The sequence below is a fragment of the Phoca vitulina genome, unplaced genomic scaffold, assembly GCF_004348235.1.
Source record: "Phoca vitulina isolate PV1807 unplaced genomic scaffold, GSC_HSeal_1.0 scaffold82, whole genome shotgun sequence".
Classification (NCBI taxonomy): Eukaryota; Metazoa; Chordata; class Mammalia; order Carnivora; family Phocidae; genus Phoca; species Phoca vitulina.
The window spans coordinates 3,992,379-4,012,269 of NW_022589785.1; the positions used below are offsets into that span (position 1 = coordinate 3,992,379).

At 47.8% G+C, this 19,891-nt stretch overlaps 1 protein-coding gene across 3 annotated transcripts in view; it reads right to left on the reverse strand.

Moving 5' to 3' along the window:
• The window catches only part of ASCC2 (activating signal cointegrator 1 complex subunit 2), a 40,059-nt gene extending 20,512 nt beyond the window's left edge, over positions 1-19,547 (reverse strand). The window contains exons 1-8 of one of the 3 annotated variants that reach the window (XM_032395051.1): positions 19,461-19,547; positions 14,980-15,077; positions 9,552-9,710; positions 9,012-9,182; positions 7,112-7,241; positions 2,928-2,995; positions 1,835-1,945; positions 677-789 (exon numbers count right to left, since the gene is read on the reverse strand). In XM_032395051.1, the coding sequence (XP_032250942.1) occupies positions 677-789; positions 1,835-1,945; positions 2,928-2,995; positions 7,112-7,241; positions 9,012-9,182; positions 9,552-9,710; positions 14,980-15,060 (833 nt within the window). In that variant the 5' untranslated portion in view covers positions 15,061-15,077; positions 19,461-19,547. Of the gene's footprint in view, positions 1-676; positions 790-1,834; positions 1,946-2,927; positions 2,996-7,111; positions 7,242-9,011; positions 9,183-9,551; positions 9,711-14,979; positions 15,078-19,460 lie in introns of those variants that run through there. The other 2 variants (XM_032395052.1, XM_032395053.1) reach the window with 2 other exon arrangements.
• Positions 19,548-19,891: the final 344 nt, after the last annotated feature.

The following is a 19,891-nucleotide window of genomic DNA, read 5'->3' on the forward strand; positions in this document are numbered from 1 at the left end:
AACCTCTTACTTCACCAGACAGAATTTTGCCTCCCTCCTCTGTGTTCCTGGAGTGCTTCATGATATGGCCACAGCAGCTGACCCCACATGTGAGTATATCTGCTTGTTTCCTTGAGTGTGCTCTGCTCTAGACCAGATGCTGAAGTCCTCAGACCACTTCTTATGATCTGTTACGCCTTTGTGCCTGCCCATGAGAGGGGCTTTGAAACAACGGAACTGAACTAAAACTGCCCTATTCTTGGTTGGTGGGTTTTTTCCCTCCCTTACCTAGTTCTTAACCAAAAATGGGAATGCTTCTAAAATGCAGGTTCCAGGGCGCCTGGGTGGCTCAGTCGTTAAGCGTCTGCCTTTGACTCAGATCATGATCCTAGGGTGCTGGGATCGAGTTCCACATTGGGCTCCTTGCTCAGCAGGGAGTCTGCTTCTCCCTCTCCCTCTGCTCCTTCCCCCCTGTTCATGCTTGCTCTTGCTCTCTCTCTCAAATAAATTTTAAAAAATCTTGAAAAAAAAAAAGATAAAATGCAGGTTCCACACAAGCAGGAGCCTTACCTGTCTTCCTCACTACTGTATCCCCAGGCTAAAAGAGTGCCTGGCACATTCTAAGTACCCAGCAATATCTGCTGAATGAGGATGTCAACTAGAACCTCTACTTTAGCAGTCAGAATTACTGCTGTACCTGTAACAGAAGTCGTGTTTCTGGAAGGTTTGGCAAGCCAAGGGGAAGATATCCAGAAAGGCCCAGAGCGTAGTGCAGGTATCACAAAGGTAGAGAACAATGTCTTTTAATTCCTGTTGCCAAAAGAAAACACTGCATTATTCTCCTCCGCCCCCATACACAGCTCTGTGGTGGGTATGAGGCAAGGTTGACAAAACCAGTGGGAGCCAACAGGCAGATGCCTTGTCGGGGGAAGAGATCACTGGAGGTCTGTGTGAAGCCTGGCTGGTCCATCTCTAGGAGCACGATCTGGACCAGTTACTCAATCTCCCTACCTCAGGTCTTGCTACCGTAGCTCTCATGGGTACCCACCCAATGATCTCTGGGGTTACTTCTAGTTCTAGGATAATACAGTTCTCGCTTCTAAGCTGAAGGAGAACCAACCCCTGAACCTAAAGAAAATGACTATGGTCCTACAAAGAAGGAACATCCCATTGAGGACAAGAATATCAAGTCCATACAGAACACGGAGTGCTTTCTTATACACGTTCCGGAGTCTCTTGACAACTCTAAAAAGTAGGCTGAGCAGCTGTTCAGATCTCTGTGGTACAGATTAGGAAACTGAGGTTCAGGCAGGTAAAATGACTTGTTCCCACAGAACTTGGTGTGCCTCTTTCTGAAACACCTGCTTAATGCCCGTTTTCCCACAAGATTGCAAGTTCCAAGAGGGCAGCTGACAGCTGCCTCTTTCCTGCTCTATCTCTAGTGCTCAGCATAAGGCCTGACACATGTCTGTGGTCCTTATTTACCTCTCTTACCGACTGTAAGTCCCATGTCTGCTTTTGCCCTGCTGCTTTACCCTGAAGGCTCAGCACACACTGGAGCCTCCTCAGTACAAATTTGCCGACCGAACACAGGGCTCAGTGAGTAACACGAATGAGCTCATTGTGCTGAGCTACGTGAAGACTGAACCCCCATCGTCTGAACTCTAGTGCTCTGTTCTTTCCACTGCCCCATAAAGGAAGCTCCCAGAGAAAAATAAAAAGCCTGCTGAAATGCTCTAAGCCTGTGTGATGGGAATAGCTGCTTCTGGGGTTGGGGAAAACGGCCACAAGCAGGGGAAGAAGCTGTCGGGTCCTCTGCTAGCCAAGAAGAGGCTGGGCTGAAGGGCAACCTCACCAAGAGAGGCATGTCGCTGGGAGTCAACCGGCCCCTCTCCTCGAGTTTCTGGGGTGTGGCACTGGCCCCGTCCCCTTGCAAACCACAGTGCTGGAGGATATTGCTGAAAACCTGTGAAACACAAGAAGGGGTTCTCCCACATCCTGTCGAAACAGCAGCTAGGACCCCTGACCTGCAATCGGGGATGGGTGATCTGAAAGCTGCCTTGGAATCTTTCGAGTATGTGCCTGTGTTCCCAAGAAACCAGCTAAGACAACAACAGGGCACGGGGTCAAAGTGGAAACTGTAAAATGGGGATGATGGGGGTTATTCTTCTTACAGGATTGTGGTGAGGATTAAAAAGACAAAATGTAAAGGGGCACCTGGCTGGCTCAGTCGGAAGAGCGTGCGGCTCTTGATCTCGGGTTCGTGAGTTCGAGCCCCACGATGGGTGTAGAGGTTACTTAAATAAAACTTAAAAAAAAAAAAAAAAAGACAAAATGTATGAAAAGCCCCCAGAAGCCTGTAGAAATTATCCAAATGAATATGCTGGGCAAGTGTATGGTAATGAATATTTAAGATATACATTCAACAATGTATGTTTTGGATTCTATGGAGATGGCGATTTATGGAAATACATTGAAATCAAAGACAAATCAACAGTGAGAAGAAAACAGGGCCCATCGTAAAATCATGTAAGTCTTGAACTCATTGCACCATCTTTAAGTATGCTAGCACGAAACTACCCTAACTGTTATCGTGAATAGTAGGATCTCTTGGTGGTAGGATGATGGGTTAATTTTCCTCTTTCCATTTTTTATTTTTTGTTTATGTTTTCCAAATTTTCTGCAATGAATGCTATTATATTCTAAAACAGTTTTATAGAATTTTAAAGCTCTTATTTGAGAAACACCGGTCTCTTAGAGGGGTATCCTTAGAGGCTTATGGCTGTTGGCAAACAGCACACAATTTAAGCTCTTTTTGTAGGAGTGCTAGACAGCCCTTATATTTCAGTTTTGTTCAAGTGGGGAAAAGGGTGAATTCTCTTCCAAGAAAGTCCAGGGACATACTATCAGGTTGGGGAGGGGATCTGGGCAGGGCTGAGAGCTGGTACCTGAAGGATGGTGGGCATGGTTTCATCCAGGTCATTATAGTAACTTGGCTGCTGGGTAAAGATGTTTCCTGAAAAGAGAAGAGAAAGGTAGGAATTGGGAAAAGAGGGTGGGGGAGGGAAGGACACATCACAAATGGTTGCCAGCATGTTCTGTGACCTTTCTCCCCTTTCTGAAGCCTGTCTGCACCAGAGCAGTCCTGGCCCCAGGCCCTGCTGGCACAGAACTTTGGCCCAGCCTAGAAACTTCCCCAGCATGAGGGAGGACTTTACTCAGTACAATTTAACCTTTTAAGCACCTCTGCCTAGAGAATTACATAAAAGGCCTGCCCTGGGAGCATCTGGGTGGCTCAGTCGGTTAAGTGTCTGTCTTCGGCTCAGGTCATGATCCCAGGGTCCTGGGATCAAGCCCCATATCGGGCTCCCCGCTCATTAGAGAGTCTGCTTCTTCCTCTGCTTCTGCCCCTGCTCGTGTTCTCTCTCTTTCTCAAATTAAAAAAAAAAAAAATCTTAAAAAAAAAAAAAGGCCTGCCTGGTCAAACCAGCTCACCCTGATGTCCCCAAGGAGTGATCATACTTGGGCACCGTGCCTCGTATGACAGCATTGGCTTTGGAAGTGGGAGTTAGTCATCCAGGAAAATCAGGAGATACGATCTCCTTGCTCAAGAAACCTGGATGCTACAATCCAGGATTCTTGCCAGGCCACGCCTCTAATAATGTGAGGAGACTCCAGGGAGAAATTTGTCTGGAAATTCTCTTATCGTCTGCTTTGAATATGCTAGCCATATTAATCCATCCTCCTCCAAGGGGAGAGGCCTGGGAGGGACCCAGAGACAGGTTTACCACACATTTGCAGTTGTTCCTATAAAACAAAGCTCCTTTCCGAATGTTTACTACCTCCAAGCAATGCTGCTGCTGTGAGCCGGTAGGTTAGAGCATATGTTAACTGGAACAGAAACCAAGTGTTCCGGCTGCCCAAATGGTGAGGGAGGAAGGGAAAATCATAGCTAGCCAGGAGACATGATGATGTGAAATACCAACACCCTTAAGAAGAGGCCAGGGTTCTTCAGCCCACTACGATCCTAACGTCTAAGGGTGGCTGACTGTCAGACTCTGCTGAATTGCAGGTGTCCTTTGTCTTTGGGTAGGTCTGTCCTTGGTTTCCTTAATGAAAACCAAGGGGAGCCCTTGTCCCATCCCAGAAGATTTGAAAATCAATGAAATCAAAGGCCAAATGGGACAGAAAGCAAGTGAGAAAGCAAGTCACTATGTAGCCGGACTTCCTGTAAACACTTTCTTGGATGCCACTTCGTTCCCTGACTCCAGAAAGCGGAGTTTTCCCAGCATAAGCTTGCTCAGTGCATCCCACCTCCAGATGGGTGCTGATCCCTCAACCTGTGAAGGTACTCCCTGGCCATCTGTGCCCACCTCCTACTCTTGACAGCAAGGAGGGACTGAGCTGTCTCCCCACCAACCTCTGTTCTTTCTCACAAAACTCCCATCCGATGGTTATCCTCAAGGTCAAGTCCGAACTCCTGACCACAGCACAGAGGGCCATGTGAGATCTGGCCCGGATAGCATCTGCAGCCACCCTCTCCCCATTTCCTGGGCTGCATTCCTCTCCTGTACCTCCTCCACCTCAGAGAACAAGCCCTGTCCCCTCCCTCTGCCTGGAGTGACCTCCCAGAGCTAAGTCCACCATAAGGCAGGTGTCACCTTCTCCAGGCAGTGCCTCCTGACTCAGGCATCAGGAGCCGGTCTCCCCCCAGTACCATCCAACAGACCCCACTGTGCCCTAACCACCTGGCCCTGGGGTAGGGCACTCTTTCATAATCCTTCTAGTGCTTATGCCTGAGTAACAGGGATGTTTTACAAGCATCAGAACAGATAACATTTCACAACTGACCCTCTCCTCTCCTTTATCTGATCCAGTGACGGTGAAGATCTGACTTTCGATCTCTTAAAGAAACAATTAAGAAGCAAGGCACAACAGCGGCATCCTTCTCAGACTAAAGCAGTTCAGAGACCCAGGGTGAAGGGAAGGGACTGCCAAAGAGATCAGTGCAGTCCTCGATGGGGCCAAGGCCTGACGTACTCCTGCTTTCACAAAGCGGCTCCAAAAGTCTAACTGAAAGGCCCTGCTTTCAAAATTACACTTACCGATTCGGAATGCCAATCTTGAGGTTAAAAAAAAGTAAGGTGTGTTTGTGCGGGAAGGTTGAGGGGGGTGGGAGGGTGCCAGGTAAGGACTGGGCTTCTGCCCAAAGGACAATCGGCCAGTCCCCTTGTTCCCTCCTTCTCTCCCTTGTCAACACTCTTACTACAGCTGCTTTGCTCAAGAGCTTCTGTGGTAGAGACAGTGGAGGCTGCCCCCGCCCTGCCCAAAAGGCCCCTTTCCTGTACCCGACACAAGTCTTCTCTAGAATTGTTGACTTCTCCCTCCAGCTGACCTCCCTAAGCCCTGCTTTATTCTGCCTCTAGGATGTCCTCTTCAGCCCAACCAGGTTCTCACCTTCAAACCCACGCTGAAGCACTGGCCTCCTCGTCGGTCTCCTGTCACCACCCTTCCCGCCGGCATGCTGCCAAATTAACCTTGACACCCCAGACAGCTCCTTCTTGCAGCTCCCATGGCCTCAGGTAAGAGCTCACAATCACCAGGCGCTTGTAACGAGCCAGGCACTGTGCTAATCCTCACAACCATCCTATAAGGTAGGTATAGCATTTGTCTTCCCATTCTACAGATATGAAAACTGAGGCTAGAGTGGCTGACTTGGACAAAGTAACACAGCCAGGAACAGGGCTGCAGTGTGAATTGGGCAGAGCCTGCCTTCTGAGCCACCAAGCGATACTGCTCCCCAAGTGCTAATGGTTGGCACGGAGCTCTCCCTGATCTGGCCCCAGCACCCCCTTCCCCATCTCCTGCTGCTGCCCTCCTAGAATGCTCCACTCTAACCAAACTGGCCTAATAACTGTTTCTCTAACTGACCATGCTTGGTTTTGCTCACTCACCCCATGCCCTCAGTCTACAGTAACATTATGAAGAGTCTTTCTCTGGGAAAGTAAAACAAATGAACTGATGATCAGGGAATAATTAGATTTGAATGAGAAACCAGACGCCGTTCCAATGAAAAGGCTGGATGTGAAATTTCATATACGTTATGCTCTGACATGTTTTTCAAAAACACGCAGAGAAAAGACTGGAAGGAAATAATCACCAAATGGTTGCCTCTGTGTGCAGGAATTTGGTAATTGCTTTCCTGCTTCTTTACACTTCATATTCTCTCCAAACTTTCTAAATTAACTTATATCACCTTTTTTATTAGGAGGAAGGAAGGAAACCATTTCAAGGGACAACCTAGCTTTGTAACTGGGCATTTGGGAAGACTATGTCCTATAATCTCAGGGTGAGGAGGGCTGACAGTGGTGTCCTGTCTCTGTGTCCCGCCCAATGCTGGGGCGTTGTTCCCTCTGCAGCATCCCAACCAAGCTTCAGTCTCTGATCCAACCCTCCAGCCCACTGCCTCCTGATGGGATCCAACTGCTGAAGTCATTCCTTTCTCGACCCAAAAGAGTCCTCACTGAACTCGGTCTCCAACTGTTCTCAGCAACAATGCAAACCATGAGACTTTTGAGGCAGCCCCATTATCCCTGAAGCAGGGAGTGACAAAGAGGAAGAGCTTGAGAGTCAGGCCTAAGTGACATAAATCCCAGCTTGGCCACTTATTAGTCATGGGCTCTCAGGCAAGTCCCTTACATTTTAACCTTAGTTTCCTTGTCTGTAAATAGGGATGATTAGAGTCACATTCCAGGGCTGCTGTGAGGATCAATTTAAGATCACGTACAAGGAGCTCGGCAGAGTGCCGGGCCCCCAGTGAGCACTCACCCAAAGGCTAGCAATCACTGCTGTTCCTAGTCTCACCACCAAAGCAAACCTCCCCACTCCTTCAACTGTTTGACATGTAGCCTAATACTAAGATCCTGGAGGGACCGTGGGGTCAAGTGTTGTCTCTACTCCCCCAGGGCCACCTAGTTGCGTCTTTCGGAGTTGACATGCATATATCTGTGAAGTCACGCCCAAGCCCCATCCGCCACTGCAGTTCTGAATCCCCCTGCGCTCATCTAGGTGCTCGAGTTTGGCATGTGGGGGCCAGCTCTGTGCAGCCCTCCAGGCCCTGTGCCCTACGTACCTATCATCTTCTGGAGCAAAGGCGAGTTGCCTTTTCCAAAGAGCACGCAGAGGTCCAGGATCTTTGGGATGTCAAACAGGAAGTTATTGTAGAGGATTTCTCCAAATGCAGAGGGGGAAATGAAGTGATCCTAAGAAACAGTGCAGAGAAAGAGGATGAGAGACTTTCTGAAAGCATACTCTTGGTAAAGTAATAGCAAACTCACAAGGAACAATGGGGGATTGGCTAATAAATGAAGGTCCATCCACACTGTGGACATGTCTGAGCCTCATATATTGACCTGGAGCAATAGCTATTCTTCATTTTAATGTAAAAAGAAGCAAACATACGCTATTAAATAGTCGGTTGGGCATTCATTCTAAAATACTTGTGGGTTGGGGCGCCTAGCTGGCTCAGGCAGCAGAGCATGCAACTCTTGATCCTGGGGTCTTGAGTGCAAGCCCACATTGGGCATAGAGCTTACTTAAAAAAAATAAAATAAAATAAAAATATTTATGGGTGAATTACTGTGATGTTTGGAATTGCTTTAAAATACTCCAGGAAAGGGGCGCCTGGGTGGCTCAGTCGTTAAGCGTCTGCCTTCGGCTCAGGTCATGATCCCAGGGTCCTGGGATCGAGCCCCGCATTGGGCTCCCTGCTCCACAGGAAGCCTGCTTCTCCCTCTCCCACTCCCCCTGCTTGTGTTCCCTCTCTCGCTGTCTCTCTGTCAAATAAATAAATAAAATCCTTAAAATAAAATAAAATAAAATAAATAAAATAAAATAAAATAAAAGGGGTACCTGGGTGGCTCAGTCAGCTAAGTGCCCAACTCTTGATTTTGGCTCAGGTCATGATCTCAGGGTTGTGAGATTGAGCCCCGTGTTGGGCTCTGTGCTGGGTGTGGAGCCTGCTTAAGATTCTCGCTTTCCCTCTCCCTCTGCCCTCCCCCTCTGCCGCCCCTGCACTCGCTCACACGCTCATGCTCCCTCTCTCGCCCTCAAAAGGAAAAAAAAAGAGGGCGCCTGGGTGGCTCAGTTGGTTAAGCGACTGCCTTCAGCTCAGGTCATGATCCTGGAGTCCCTGGATCGAGTCCCGCATCAGGCTCCCTGCTCGGCAGGGAGTCTGCTTCTCCCTCTGACCCTCCCCCCTCTCATGTGCTTGCTCTCTCTCATTCTCTCTCTCTCAAATAAATAAATAAAAAATCTTTAAAAAAAAAAAAAAAAAGATACTCTGGGGGAAAAAATACTCTAGGGGAAAAAAACTCGGGAAGAAAGAAAATAAGATAGGCAAAATAATGATAATTGTTGAAGCTGGGTGATAGGTACATAGGATTCATATGCTTTTGCATATATTTGAAAATTTCCATCCTACAGAAGTTAAAAAAAAAAAAGCAATATCCTATTGTAAAAATAAATATGCACTCACACACACAAATATACTGAAAGGAAAAAAATTCCCTGAAGGAACATGCACCATAATGGTGGTTATTTTTGGGGAAAGGGATTTTGTGGCGACTTTTACTATCTACAAAATATTTCTGTAATGTTTGAGTTGTTTAGAGACAGCGTTATTTTTAAAACCAGGGGGAGAAAAGTAAAGGTTTTTAAAAAGCACATAAAAGTTCCTTTAACAAATCAGAACCAATGTTTTCACCCTCTGACGCATGAAAAAAGGCAGAGTCACGCGTCACCTGGCAAAGGGCCCTCAGCTCCCATTGATGAAAACACTGGATGTAATGCAGACCCAGTGAATTCACAGATAAGGGGGTGGCCACAGATTTCTTCCCCAAAGACAGGAATGAAGGCAGAGGGGAGACAAAGAGGAAACGCAATACTTCCAGAGCCTTCCTTCCCAGGGGCGGGAGACTGGCACGGAGGTGCTGGGTGCCGGGTGGAGTCCTGTTGTGGGATCAGGGGCTTACTTTGGATTCCTTGTGAGTGGACATGCGGAGGAAAGTGAGGAAAACACTTCGATGGAGGCGCTTCTGCATGTCAACAACCTCAGGGGCCGGGGCCACCCACTCATCGAACTTTCGGGGTACATAGCGCAGATAGGAGTCCAGGCACTTCTGCAGGGTTTCATCGAAGATAACCTATGCCAGACAACAGATCAGAGCGAGGATTTGTCACTGAGGCCCAAGGGCTTATGGGTGGACTGTGCAGGGGTTCACGGCCTACCAGCCCTGGCCTAAGGCAAACACTCCAACCCCAAGGGACTAAGGAGGTATGAATGAGCCGAGGGCTAAACACAAGTTTCTAAAAATGACACGTTGGAAGGCGTTGTGTAAACATCATTAAGATTGTGATACAAGACAGAGCAATCCAAACCACAATTTGCTGTTAAGGATCCAGTGTAAGAAGTAGGAAAAAAAGCATCTCCTAGGGGGAGAAAAACAACAACAGCAACCAACCAACGGCATGTCATGTGCTTTGTCTTAGTGTTAATTTTGATAGAATGTTACCTGGCACCAGAATTTATCGTGAGGCAAGGCCAGGAGCCAGTCGAGGTCATTGGCTACGAAGGTGGCGCGTTCCAGGTACTCCTCCACTAGGGCGGGAATGTTGTCTTTAGGGGGCGGTTTGTATAACACAAAATACCGGTCTGCCTTCTGCTCGGGGTGCTACGGATCCAAAAACCACGTGTTAACGTGGCAGAGGTTAGTCAGCGAGGGCCCATTTGCCAACCCACAGCAATGACAACACTTGGCTGTTCCAACCAGTGACCCTCCAAGGAGTTTTTAAGCATAAAGAACCAAGTGTCTCTAACAAAGGGGGCTTGGTTGCATCCAGGGAACGCTAGGCAGGCACTAAAAAATATGTGTTTTGGAGGATATTTAATGACATGGGGAAAGGTCAAGGGAAGAGAAAGCAGGACATAAACCTATTTAATATATAATCAGTTTGGGGATCTTTAAAGAAGTATATATTTTTAACCCAGGTTAAAAAAAAAAACAAACAAAAAACGGCCGGGGCTGGGGAGCAGGGAATGCAGTAATGCAGTTAACATACCAAAGCTAATAGTGGTTATCTTTGGAGAGGGGAATTATGACTCGAATGTATTTTCCAATTTAAAAAACATATACATGTATTACTTTTTAAGTTATCTTGTAATTATACAAGGGAGACATGCACATCTTTTCTTTCAAAACTTACAACCCTGCAGAGAAGGTGAGTCTTCTGGGACCACACTCCCAGTCCCCACATTCTCCCAGGGGTGACCACTCACCATTAGGTGAGTGTCCTTGCAGACCTTCTCTAGGCTTTTATGGGAAAATATACCCATAGAAGGTATTTTAGATCTCTTTTCATCTTTCTTACATAAATAGTATCATACTGTATGTATCATGCTATATCCTTAGAATCAGGAGAAAAAAGCTCGGTAACTTTTTGCTTTTAAAGAAAAGATGCTGTGGAGCACTGGGTGTTATGCACAAACAATGAATCATGGAACACTATATCTAAACCTAATGATGTAATGTATGGGGATTAACATAACAATAAAAAATTAAAAAAAAACATAACAATAAAAAAATTTTTAAAAAAAGAAAAGATGCTAATCAAGTAATTGCAGGTCTCAGCTTAGAATCAAAAGTTCTCTCTCCCAACCCTTACCTTGCCATGAACAAACCTTACTTTGTTCACCATAAAGAAGAGATGATGAGCTCAGTCTTCTCCTCTGACTACATAAGGGCTGCTCTCTCTGGGGGAAGTGGTAATAGGAGGAAGGCCGGGCAACATATCAGCAGTTATCAACCATAATCCACCCACTTCCAGGTCTGTCAGTCCAGGGGGACAGGAAAATCATGACTGATTGGTTGGTTTCCTCAAGAACCCCCTATGCCTCCCTACTGCCTGATGCAAGTTTTCAAACTGTGGAGTCTTTGGATTCCACAAGGATTCCTCGGGGGCCCCTATCAGGTGGGTCTTCAGGACCCCTCCCATTGAAATCAGAATTTATACAGTGGGCTTCCAGGGACAAACTTTTTGAAAAAGGGAATCCTGCTGACTGAAACAAGTTCAAAACTACTCTCTAGGACCTAAATTCATCTCCTTGGTTTCCACGCTGCTCCCCTCGTCTTTCCGTTGATACCTCATCTCTTAGGTCACTTCTTAGGCAAGGCTACTCATCGCCTCCTACTCTGACAGAGAGACAGACAGACAGACAGACAGACACACACATCCTGAGATTTGGCCATCCTTGCATTCCTACAAACAGTTACTGGCACACTGTTGTGTGGTGAGGCACATGGAGAAAACATCTGCATGCTCACAGAGCCTATGCTCCAGAGGGGGAGATGCACATCTAAGCCAGTAAGTGAGCACAAAACAGAGAAAGTGACAGCCCAAACCTGGCAGAGGGACTGTGGGAGGGCCAAAGGTGATTATCTGCACCTGGAGGACAAGGGACAACTTCCCGGGACAAGCAGCATCTAAGCTGGGCCTTGGAAATGAGAAGGATTTTTTGATGGAAGAAATGGCATATTATGAAGGCATAAAAATGGGCCATGAAAAAAAAGGGCCCAGATTGCATGGGTGGTGGGAAATAGATATGGAGGGAGAGAACACTGGAATGGTGATAATAAAGGCCACCACTTAACAAGACCTGCCCTGTGCCGGCTGCTGAGTAGGTATGTCCCACAGCCTATTTTTCATCTATAACTATTTAAAAGGGAGATAGTATTCTTCCCATTTTACAGAGGAGGAAACAAAGAATCAGTAAGGTTCAGGAATTTTGCTAAGGTCACAGGGCTAAGGAGGCAACTGAGGCAGGACTTGAACCAAAGCTTACACTGCAGACTGCTGAATAACCTCCAGTACCCACGTGCTATCCTGGTCTCGCTGCTTAGCCTTCTGATCCCAGCTCTGACCTCACCTACTCCAGGAAGTCTCCCCAACTCCCACTTCTGACCGTGTTAGGTGTTCACCTGGGCTCCCCCAATACCTGCACTCTGTGCTTCCCCAACCACAGCACCTGTTGAAGTGCGTCAAAAGTACTTTCCAGATCAGTGGCTGCTGCACATGGGGAGAGAAGAAAGGATGGGTCACAGAAGGGCACAAGGAAACTTTCTGGGAGCGGTAGAAATGTTCATTATCTTGATTATGATGACAGTTTCCTCGGTGTATACTAATGTCAATACCAACCAAGCTGTGTACTTTCAACATGTACCGTTTATTGTCTTTCAATCATGCCCCAATAAAGTTATATGAAAAGGAAGGGCATGCCTTCTTTGTTTCCCCTACTAGCCGTAGGTCTCTGGAAGCAGTCTGGGCTTTGCTCACAGCATTCCCAGTCCCTAGAACATATCTGGCATCGAGCAGACTCTCCGTATACATTTGCTGGCTGGACAAAGCATGAATGCGGGTCACGAAGGACCAGATCCCACCAAGTTCTCTGAAGGACCTTGAATGCCAAACTCAAGAGTGGGGACTTTATTCTGTAGGTGACAGGAACCGTGGGAGCTTTCAGGGCAGAGACTAGCAGGCCCTAGCTGTATCTTCCATCCCTCGAGCTTGGCTCAGGTCCCACTTGCTCTGTGAAGCTTTCTGGACATTCTCTGCCCATCAAACTTCTGTTCTGCTGATCTCGCCGAAAAACCATTTCGCCCTGTTCCCTACATGTTCCACTTACATGAGTCTTGTCTTCCTCAACAGCCCATTCACTCATTGGGGCTCAAGACTTTATTTCTTTGGATTTTCAATAGCACCAAGTCTGTGCTGTGTGCACGGTAGCTACTTGATAAACATTAGCTCCACCTATCACCCTGCAAAGGCAGCATGGTGGCTGTCCCTTGGCTAGAGATCTCCTTGCCCTAAGTTGGGACTAAAGAGACAAATATACAGTGGGTACAAGTCTCTTCAGCAAGACCACTCCTTCATCAGGCAGCTGTCTCCCTCAGCTCGTCCCTCTTCCCACCCTATTCTCCATTCGAACCTTCTGCCACTGTCACTGTTGTCATCATCATCACCATCACTGAGTGCTTACAATGTTCTAGTTACATGGCTAAGTATGTGTGAGATTTAACACAAAGCTTGTGCTCCTTAACTCAATGATACTGCTTCTACCTCAAATGACTGGTGGTTGGGTAAGAGTCGGGCTCTCCAGACTCCAGGACGGGATACTTGGGTCCTCCTGCCAGGTTCATCCTTTTCCCATTGCTCTGCATGGCTAGTGTTTATTCCCCCAGTTCAGGATCCCCCCTCCTTCTTAGGAAGCCTTCCCTAGCTGCACATGCCCTCCCACCAGCCCCAAGACCTCCCTGCCCCACCCACTCCTGCAGTCTTATCAGTGGCCTGGGCTCCGCATTCATGTAGCCGCTTCTAAGACAACCCTGATCACACTGTGGAGGAGCTACTGGTCTGCTTTTCTCTTAGTCCATAGACCCCACAAGGGCAGGAACCATGTCTTTTTTCTCTGTAGCTCCAGGGTCTGGCACAAGGCCTGGCTGGAGTCCTTGACTCATTTACTGAGTGTTTCCTGAAAGAAACGCACCTGGCACTGGGAAACCATAATGAAGGGAAGGGACCAGGTTCCTGTTCTCATGGAGCCCACAGCCTAGCAACCCAGGTATTAAGTACACGGGGAAGGACTGAGGTGGAAAATCAGAGTCAACTACTTAAGGATCCATCTCTCCCAGCCCAACAGAACCTTCTGTGTTAATGGAACTGTTCTATATCGGTGCTGGCAAAATACTGTAGGCACTCACTGCATGGGCTGTTTTAATTTAACTAAAATTAAATTAAAAAATGCAGTTCCTCAAACTATCCACATTTCAAGTGTGCCAAATCCCTATTTGTAGTGAATGACTACTGCACTGGGTGGCTACCATGTTGAGCAGAACAGATCTAGATTTTCTGATAAATATCCTTCTCACATAAAAAGATTATAAAAAAGAAATGGCAGGCTTTATAGCAGAAAGGTTAAGGGTATGAGATCCAGGGTCAGTCTACCTGGCTTCCTATTCTGGCTCCCTTAATTTCCTAGTTCTGTGACCTTGAACTTTCAGTTTCCTCATCTGTAAAATGGGAACAATCAAATACCTACTCACCGGGCTTAAACAAGATAATCCAGGTAAAGTGTTTAGAAAGATTTGGCCCAGAGCAAGTGCTCTATAAATGTTAAGTCCTATTATCAGAGAGGAGTTAGGAAGTAATAAGAAGCCATCCAGAAAGCAGGAAATCCAACACCAAGCTCTTGTTTCCCACGACTTTACTCAAGCCCCCCTAGAAAATACTTCCTCCCACCTTGCTCAAGTAAGCTCATATTCTTGGGAAAATGGTAAGTGGGTGTGGGGACTCCAGTCCCCACCTCTGTCTCCTTCAGCCTGGCACCTCTCCGCAGCCCTAATCTCACTCTGCAGCTGGTAATCGGCACGCTCACAGCCTCCTTATTTTTCAGTCTCCCAAGCCCTGCAGAGTTGGTATGTGGCAGGTGGCGCTTCTTAGCCCATTGTGATAAAAGGCAGCCTGACCCCTGAAACTGGTGTTCCCCCTGAAGTGTGGATAGCAGGGGAGATAGCTCCAAAAAAAGGCCTACCTGAAACCTGAACGCTGCCCGCAGGGTCAAATCCCCAAACCTGGCTTTGGGCTGGATCTTTTTCTAGGCCAGCTCAGGTTGAGTCCCAACCGCCATCAGACTCTGATTCAAAATGAAATGCTTTGGGGGCAAGGTATGGGGTGGCAACATGGAAAATACTACTCAAATTCGAGCTGCTGCTCAGAAAGGAAACTTCTGCACTGGGCCTGGAAGGACCTAGTAGTGTCCCAGCTACTGAATTACTGACTGTGGCCCTCGGGTCATTCTCGGAACAGATAAAGGAGGAATTTGCTTTTTGCTTCTGAAATTGCAAGAATGATAATATCAGGCTGAACAGCCTCAAGGTACCGGCTCACCAGCGCTGGTGAAGTCCTCAGTTTTCCTGTCTTCAGGTCCGTGTGGGTGATCTGGAGTTGGTCCAAGGGCAGAGCTGGCATTGTGCTGCGTGACCCTCCTGAAAGGAATATGGATGGGAAGAAGAGAGCAGACACATAGGCTCCTGGTGGCAGGGGCCGGCCCTGGAACTGATGCCAAAGCCAGGAGAGAAGCTTCACCCTCTGGCCTCAGGAGGCTCCTGACTTGAGCCTCAAAGGCCTGGTGCCTGCACCTACTAATCCAGACGGAGCTGACTTTTCTGCCTAAAGCAAGAGCTCTCAACCGAGGAGGAAGACACTTGCCAGGTGACTCCTGAAACATTCCCACCCTCTTTGTGAAGTACTGGCTAAAAGGACCTAGATGATCTTTATTAGGGCTCCAGTTCTATGCCCTCCTTGGCCTGTGAGCTCTCTGAAGACAGTGCCTGGGCTCTCCTTCTCTTGCTATCTTTTCCGTGACCAGCACAGGCCTGGTACAGAGTTGGCCTCGTCAACTGTTTGATGAGTGACTCAATATAAGGACACTTTTCTTATAATTCTAAGCAGATCTGCAGTCTATTTTTTAAATTTTTTATTTTTTATTTAACAGAGATAGACAGCGTAAGTAGGCAGAGCGGCAGACAGAGGGAGAGGGAGAAGCAGGCTCTCCGCCAAGCAGGGAGCCCGATGCGGGGCTCGATCCCAGGACCCTGGGATCATGACCTGAGCCGAAGGCAGCCGCTTAACCGACTGAGCCACCCAGGCGCCCCAGCAGATCTGCAGTCTTTTCAGGGATGGAGGGATGGGCCTTTCCTCACTTGTAGAGGGTTTTAAGATTTTACAACCTCCCTAGGCTCCAGGGAAGAAGGACGTGGATGAACAGAAGGACCAGAGAGGATGAGAGAATTCACAGAAACTCGCCAGTGTGAGCTCTTTTCTGCAGAGGCCCAAGCCTGCCTCTGAGTCAGTGAGTGGCAGACGCCATGTCTCTTGTCTTCCCATCCAATGTTCTTTCCATGATTCTACTTGGCTTGCCCCACAGAAGGGACACACATATTGGCTGGATCACGGAATGGAAGTGAAGTAGGCCCCTTAGAAGACATGCCATATAAGGCCAACACAGTCTCAATGACAACACAAAGACATTTTGAGGCTGGGATGAGGAAACCATCCGTCACCTTCTGAGAACCTCACAGATAAGCTGAAGGGCACGGTCAGCCATGAGTTATGGGATGTCCCATATCTCAGATATTAGGCCAGGCCCTGGTGTTATTAAGACAGAGTGATAATGCAGGGTCTCTGCCCCACAGGAGCTTACGGCCCAATAATTACAACGATAATGGCAGCAGCAGGAACATGCTTATCATGTGCTGGTGCTTTCCCTAGGGCTTTTCTCAGCATCAACTAGCTTTGCATATATTAATGCTCAGGACAACTCTAAAGTTAGGTCTATTTTTATCTCCATTTTATCAGTGAGGAAATAGAGACTCAGAGAAGATAACAAACTCGCCCTAGGACTCAGTTATAGTTGGTGAAGCTGGCCGGCTCTTAACCATTCGCTGTACTGAGTCTAGTGTACTTGAGCTTGCAGGGGGTATTGCTATCAAGAAAGCATGTCTGGGGAGCCTAAATGGTCAGGAGAGCCTGAACTGAGTCCTGAGAGTGGAGATTAGCCAGGAAGGAGGGTGCTGCAGGCAGGGGAAACAGTAGGAGCAAAGGTAAGGAGGTAGGAAGCAGCTTGGTACACAAGGAACCTTCGTTCATGGGCTGTTTTTTTTTTGTTTTTTTTTTTTTAAGATTTTATTTATTTATTTGACAGAAAGAGAGAGAGCACAAGTAGGCAGAGTGGCAGGCAGAGGGAGAGGGAGAAGCAGGCTCTCTGCTGAGCAGGGAGCCGGACGTGGGGCTCGATCCCAGGACCCCAGGATCATGACCTGAGCCGAAGGCAGCCGCTTAACCGGCTGAGCCACCCAGGCGCCCCAGTTCATGGGCTGTTTTAAAGACTGTGAAGATATCCATTCTAGAGGATGTAAAAGAGACAGGACCACTCTCTCTAGTCCTCAAGACCTGTTCCAGCTCTAGGATCTCCATGGGTCAAACATGTGGTCCCTGCATACGTGAGGTGGCCTCAAAAAAAATCATAAGGTGTGAAGTAATGAAAGGGGCTTAGCTGAGTTTTCACCTTTCAGCTTTCCAAAACATAGATAATATACACATGTTGCACAGACGTTACTTCTAATCAAGTTACTGTTGTACTAGCCTCTCACAACAACCTAGTTACGGACAACAGGGACTATTACGCTCAGATGTCCAAAGAGGGGCTCTGATTTGCTCAAGGCAGATACATTAGTAACTAAGTTGAAACTGAAGCCCAGCCCTTCTGCCTTGGCACCTGGATCTTTTGTGCTGAACAGACCAAAAATACTTCTTTCCTAACCCCCCAGTGATGCTGGGAGGGCAGCTGAAAACACCAGGGGTCTGCTTGCCAGTCCAGAAGTCTAAATGACTCACAGGCCCAGTTCTTTCCATGCTCACCTGCCAAAGACGGTTTGTGGGAGTGTCCAATGTAGGGACCTAGGTTGGGGAAAGAGCCATAGTAGGTAGTGGCTCTTCATCCTTTAACTTCTAGGCCCTGGAGGCCAGGCCTAGACAGGTAGAGACAGCACCTGATTTCAGAAGAAATCCACTCCTACAAGCCAGTGCCTGTAAAGGCAGTTCAGACTCAGGCTGATGTGGTGGTTTAAAAGCTTTATAGTTCTGCAGCCTGGATTCATATTCCGGCTCCACCTTTTCCTACCCATGTTTGAGACCTGGAGACAGTTCCTTAAACTCTCTAAGCCTTGATTTCCTCATCTGTAAAACTGAGATATGAGAAGTAATCAATGCTAAGTGTTCAACATAGCAGTTGGCATGTAATAAACACTCAATAAAGTTTACTTGTGATTACAAGTCCCAACCATAGGCACAACACTTTGGACTTCCTCATTTACTCAGAAAAGGCTGACTGAATACGTTCTGGGTCCTGGGCATGTAAATGACTATCATTCAGTGTGATCAGAGCTGTAACAGGAAATTTTCAAAACAAGCACAAGAGAGAAAGGGAGGATGTCTCCGAGAAGGTGACCCATAACCTGGTTGTTGAAGGATAGGGGGAAAGGATGGGGAGGAAGGGCATTCCAAGCGAAGAGCAAGTGTGAACACATGCTCAGAACCAGTGGCTTTGAAAGAAGGAGACATTTGGTATGGCTGAAAACACAAGGTCAGGTAGGGGATGATGGAAGTTGAGAGAGGAGGTTAGATAGGAAAGATGAAGACATTTTAAAAAAGAGCCTCCAATGTGACACTAAAGATTTTGGCCTTTCATCTAAAGGCAGTGAGGAGTCATTTAAGTAGAAAAGAGATATAATCAGAAAGAAAAGACAATAACCCGGTGGCAGAGAGACTGCCTATGAACCACTGGAGAGCAAAGACCATGTTAATAATTTCATTCAGCCATTCAAAAAGTTTTTGAGCACCTACTATGTGCCAGGCACTGAAGCCTGAAGAATACCAAAGTGGGCAAATAACAGATTTGGTCCTGCCCTTCACAGAGTTTACAGTCTTTATGCGAAAGACAGATATGAATCAAATAGCCATACAAACTAATAAAATACCACGATGTATGCTATGTAGATCAGGCACATGGGGCTGTGACAGCATTTAACAGAGAACAGACTCGAGGGAGGGAGCATGTCAAGGAAGATCCGAGTTTTCATCTAAAGTATGGGTAGAAATTAACTAGGCGAAGATGAGACTCTAAGTTCCAAAAGGAAAAGGACATTGATCATGATGAAATCTGTGCCCACCACTGCATCCTTCATGCCAAGCAGGGCAGCAGAAGCCCAAACTTAAAAAAGGGCTTTCTTTAGAAGGTGAGCTTGGTGCAAGCACCAATTACAATAAGGCCTGGGAGCGTCTCCAGGGCAAATGCTGCCTCAGTTTCTCTGACTGTCATCACCCTTCAATATTACTTTCCTCAAAGGCCTTCCCAGACTGCCCAATCTAAAGTATTCACTCCGCAGTTACTGTCATATCTTTAATTATCTTGTGCCTTTATTTGTCGTTGACTGTCTCCTCCCACTGGACTGTATGCTCCATGAGGGAGGGTGCTTATCTGTCTTGCTGTTTGTATCCCCAGTGCCTAGATCTGTGGCTGACACGTAGGAAGCGATGGACATATATTTGTTGAACGAATGAATGAACTCCAAGGAAACTGAAACCCGGAGTGAGGGTAGGAGGACTGTGACTCATCACTCTGGGGCTGAGCCTCGAACCCGAGACTCCCGGCTCTAGCGGCCTGGCCTCAGGGGCGACTCACGGCCCCTCTGGCAGCGTCAGTCTCGGCCCCGCCAGGCAGATGGGAAGGCTCGTGGCCGCCTGAGGCATGGCCGCGGCTCGTCCCAGGCCCGATGCCCCCATTCGGCAGGGCCCAGCCACGCACTCACCTCGGCGGCTCCACTACCGGCGCTGTGCCGCCGCCACGGCCACCGCTGCCGCCGCCGCCGCTGCCGCGGTCCACGGTGACAGCTCCCAATGAGCCGGCACTTCCGGGGTCAAACGGCGATTCCGCAGGCGCAGACAGGAAGCCTCGGCGGGCCCCGCCCCCGGTGCCAACTGCCGCCGGGAAAACTGGCCAGTGGCCACGCCCCCAGACTTAAGACTCCGCCCCCACATGGAACAGGCCGGACTATAACCACGCCCCCTTCTCCCTCCTATCTTCCAGAGATTCCACCTCTTGGAAAATCCAAGTATTGTACCTGGTCTTTCAGGATCTCAGGCTTCCATCTCCTTCCTAACCTTCTCAGTCATCGTTTTACACATTTAATCCGAAAGAGTAGTTTTAACAAGTTAGAAGCATGAACATGATGTTGAGCAA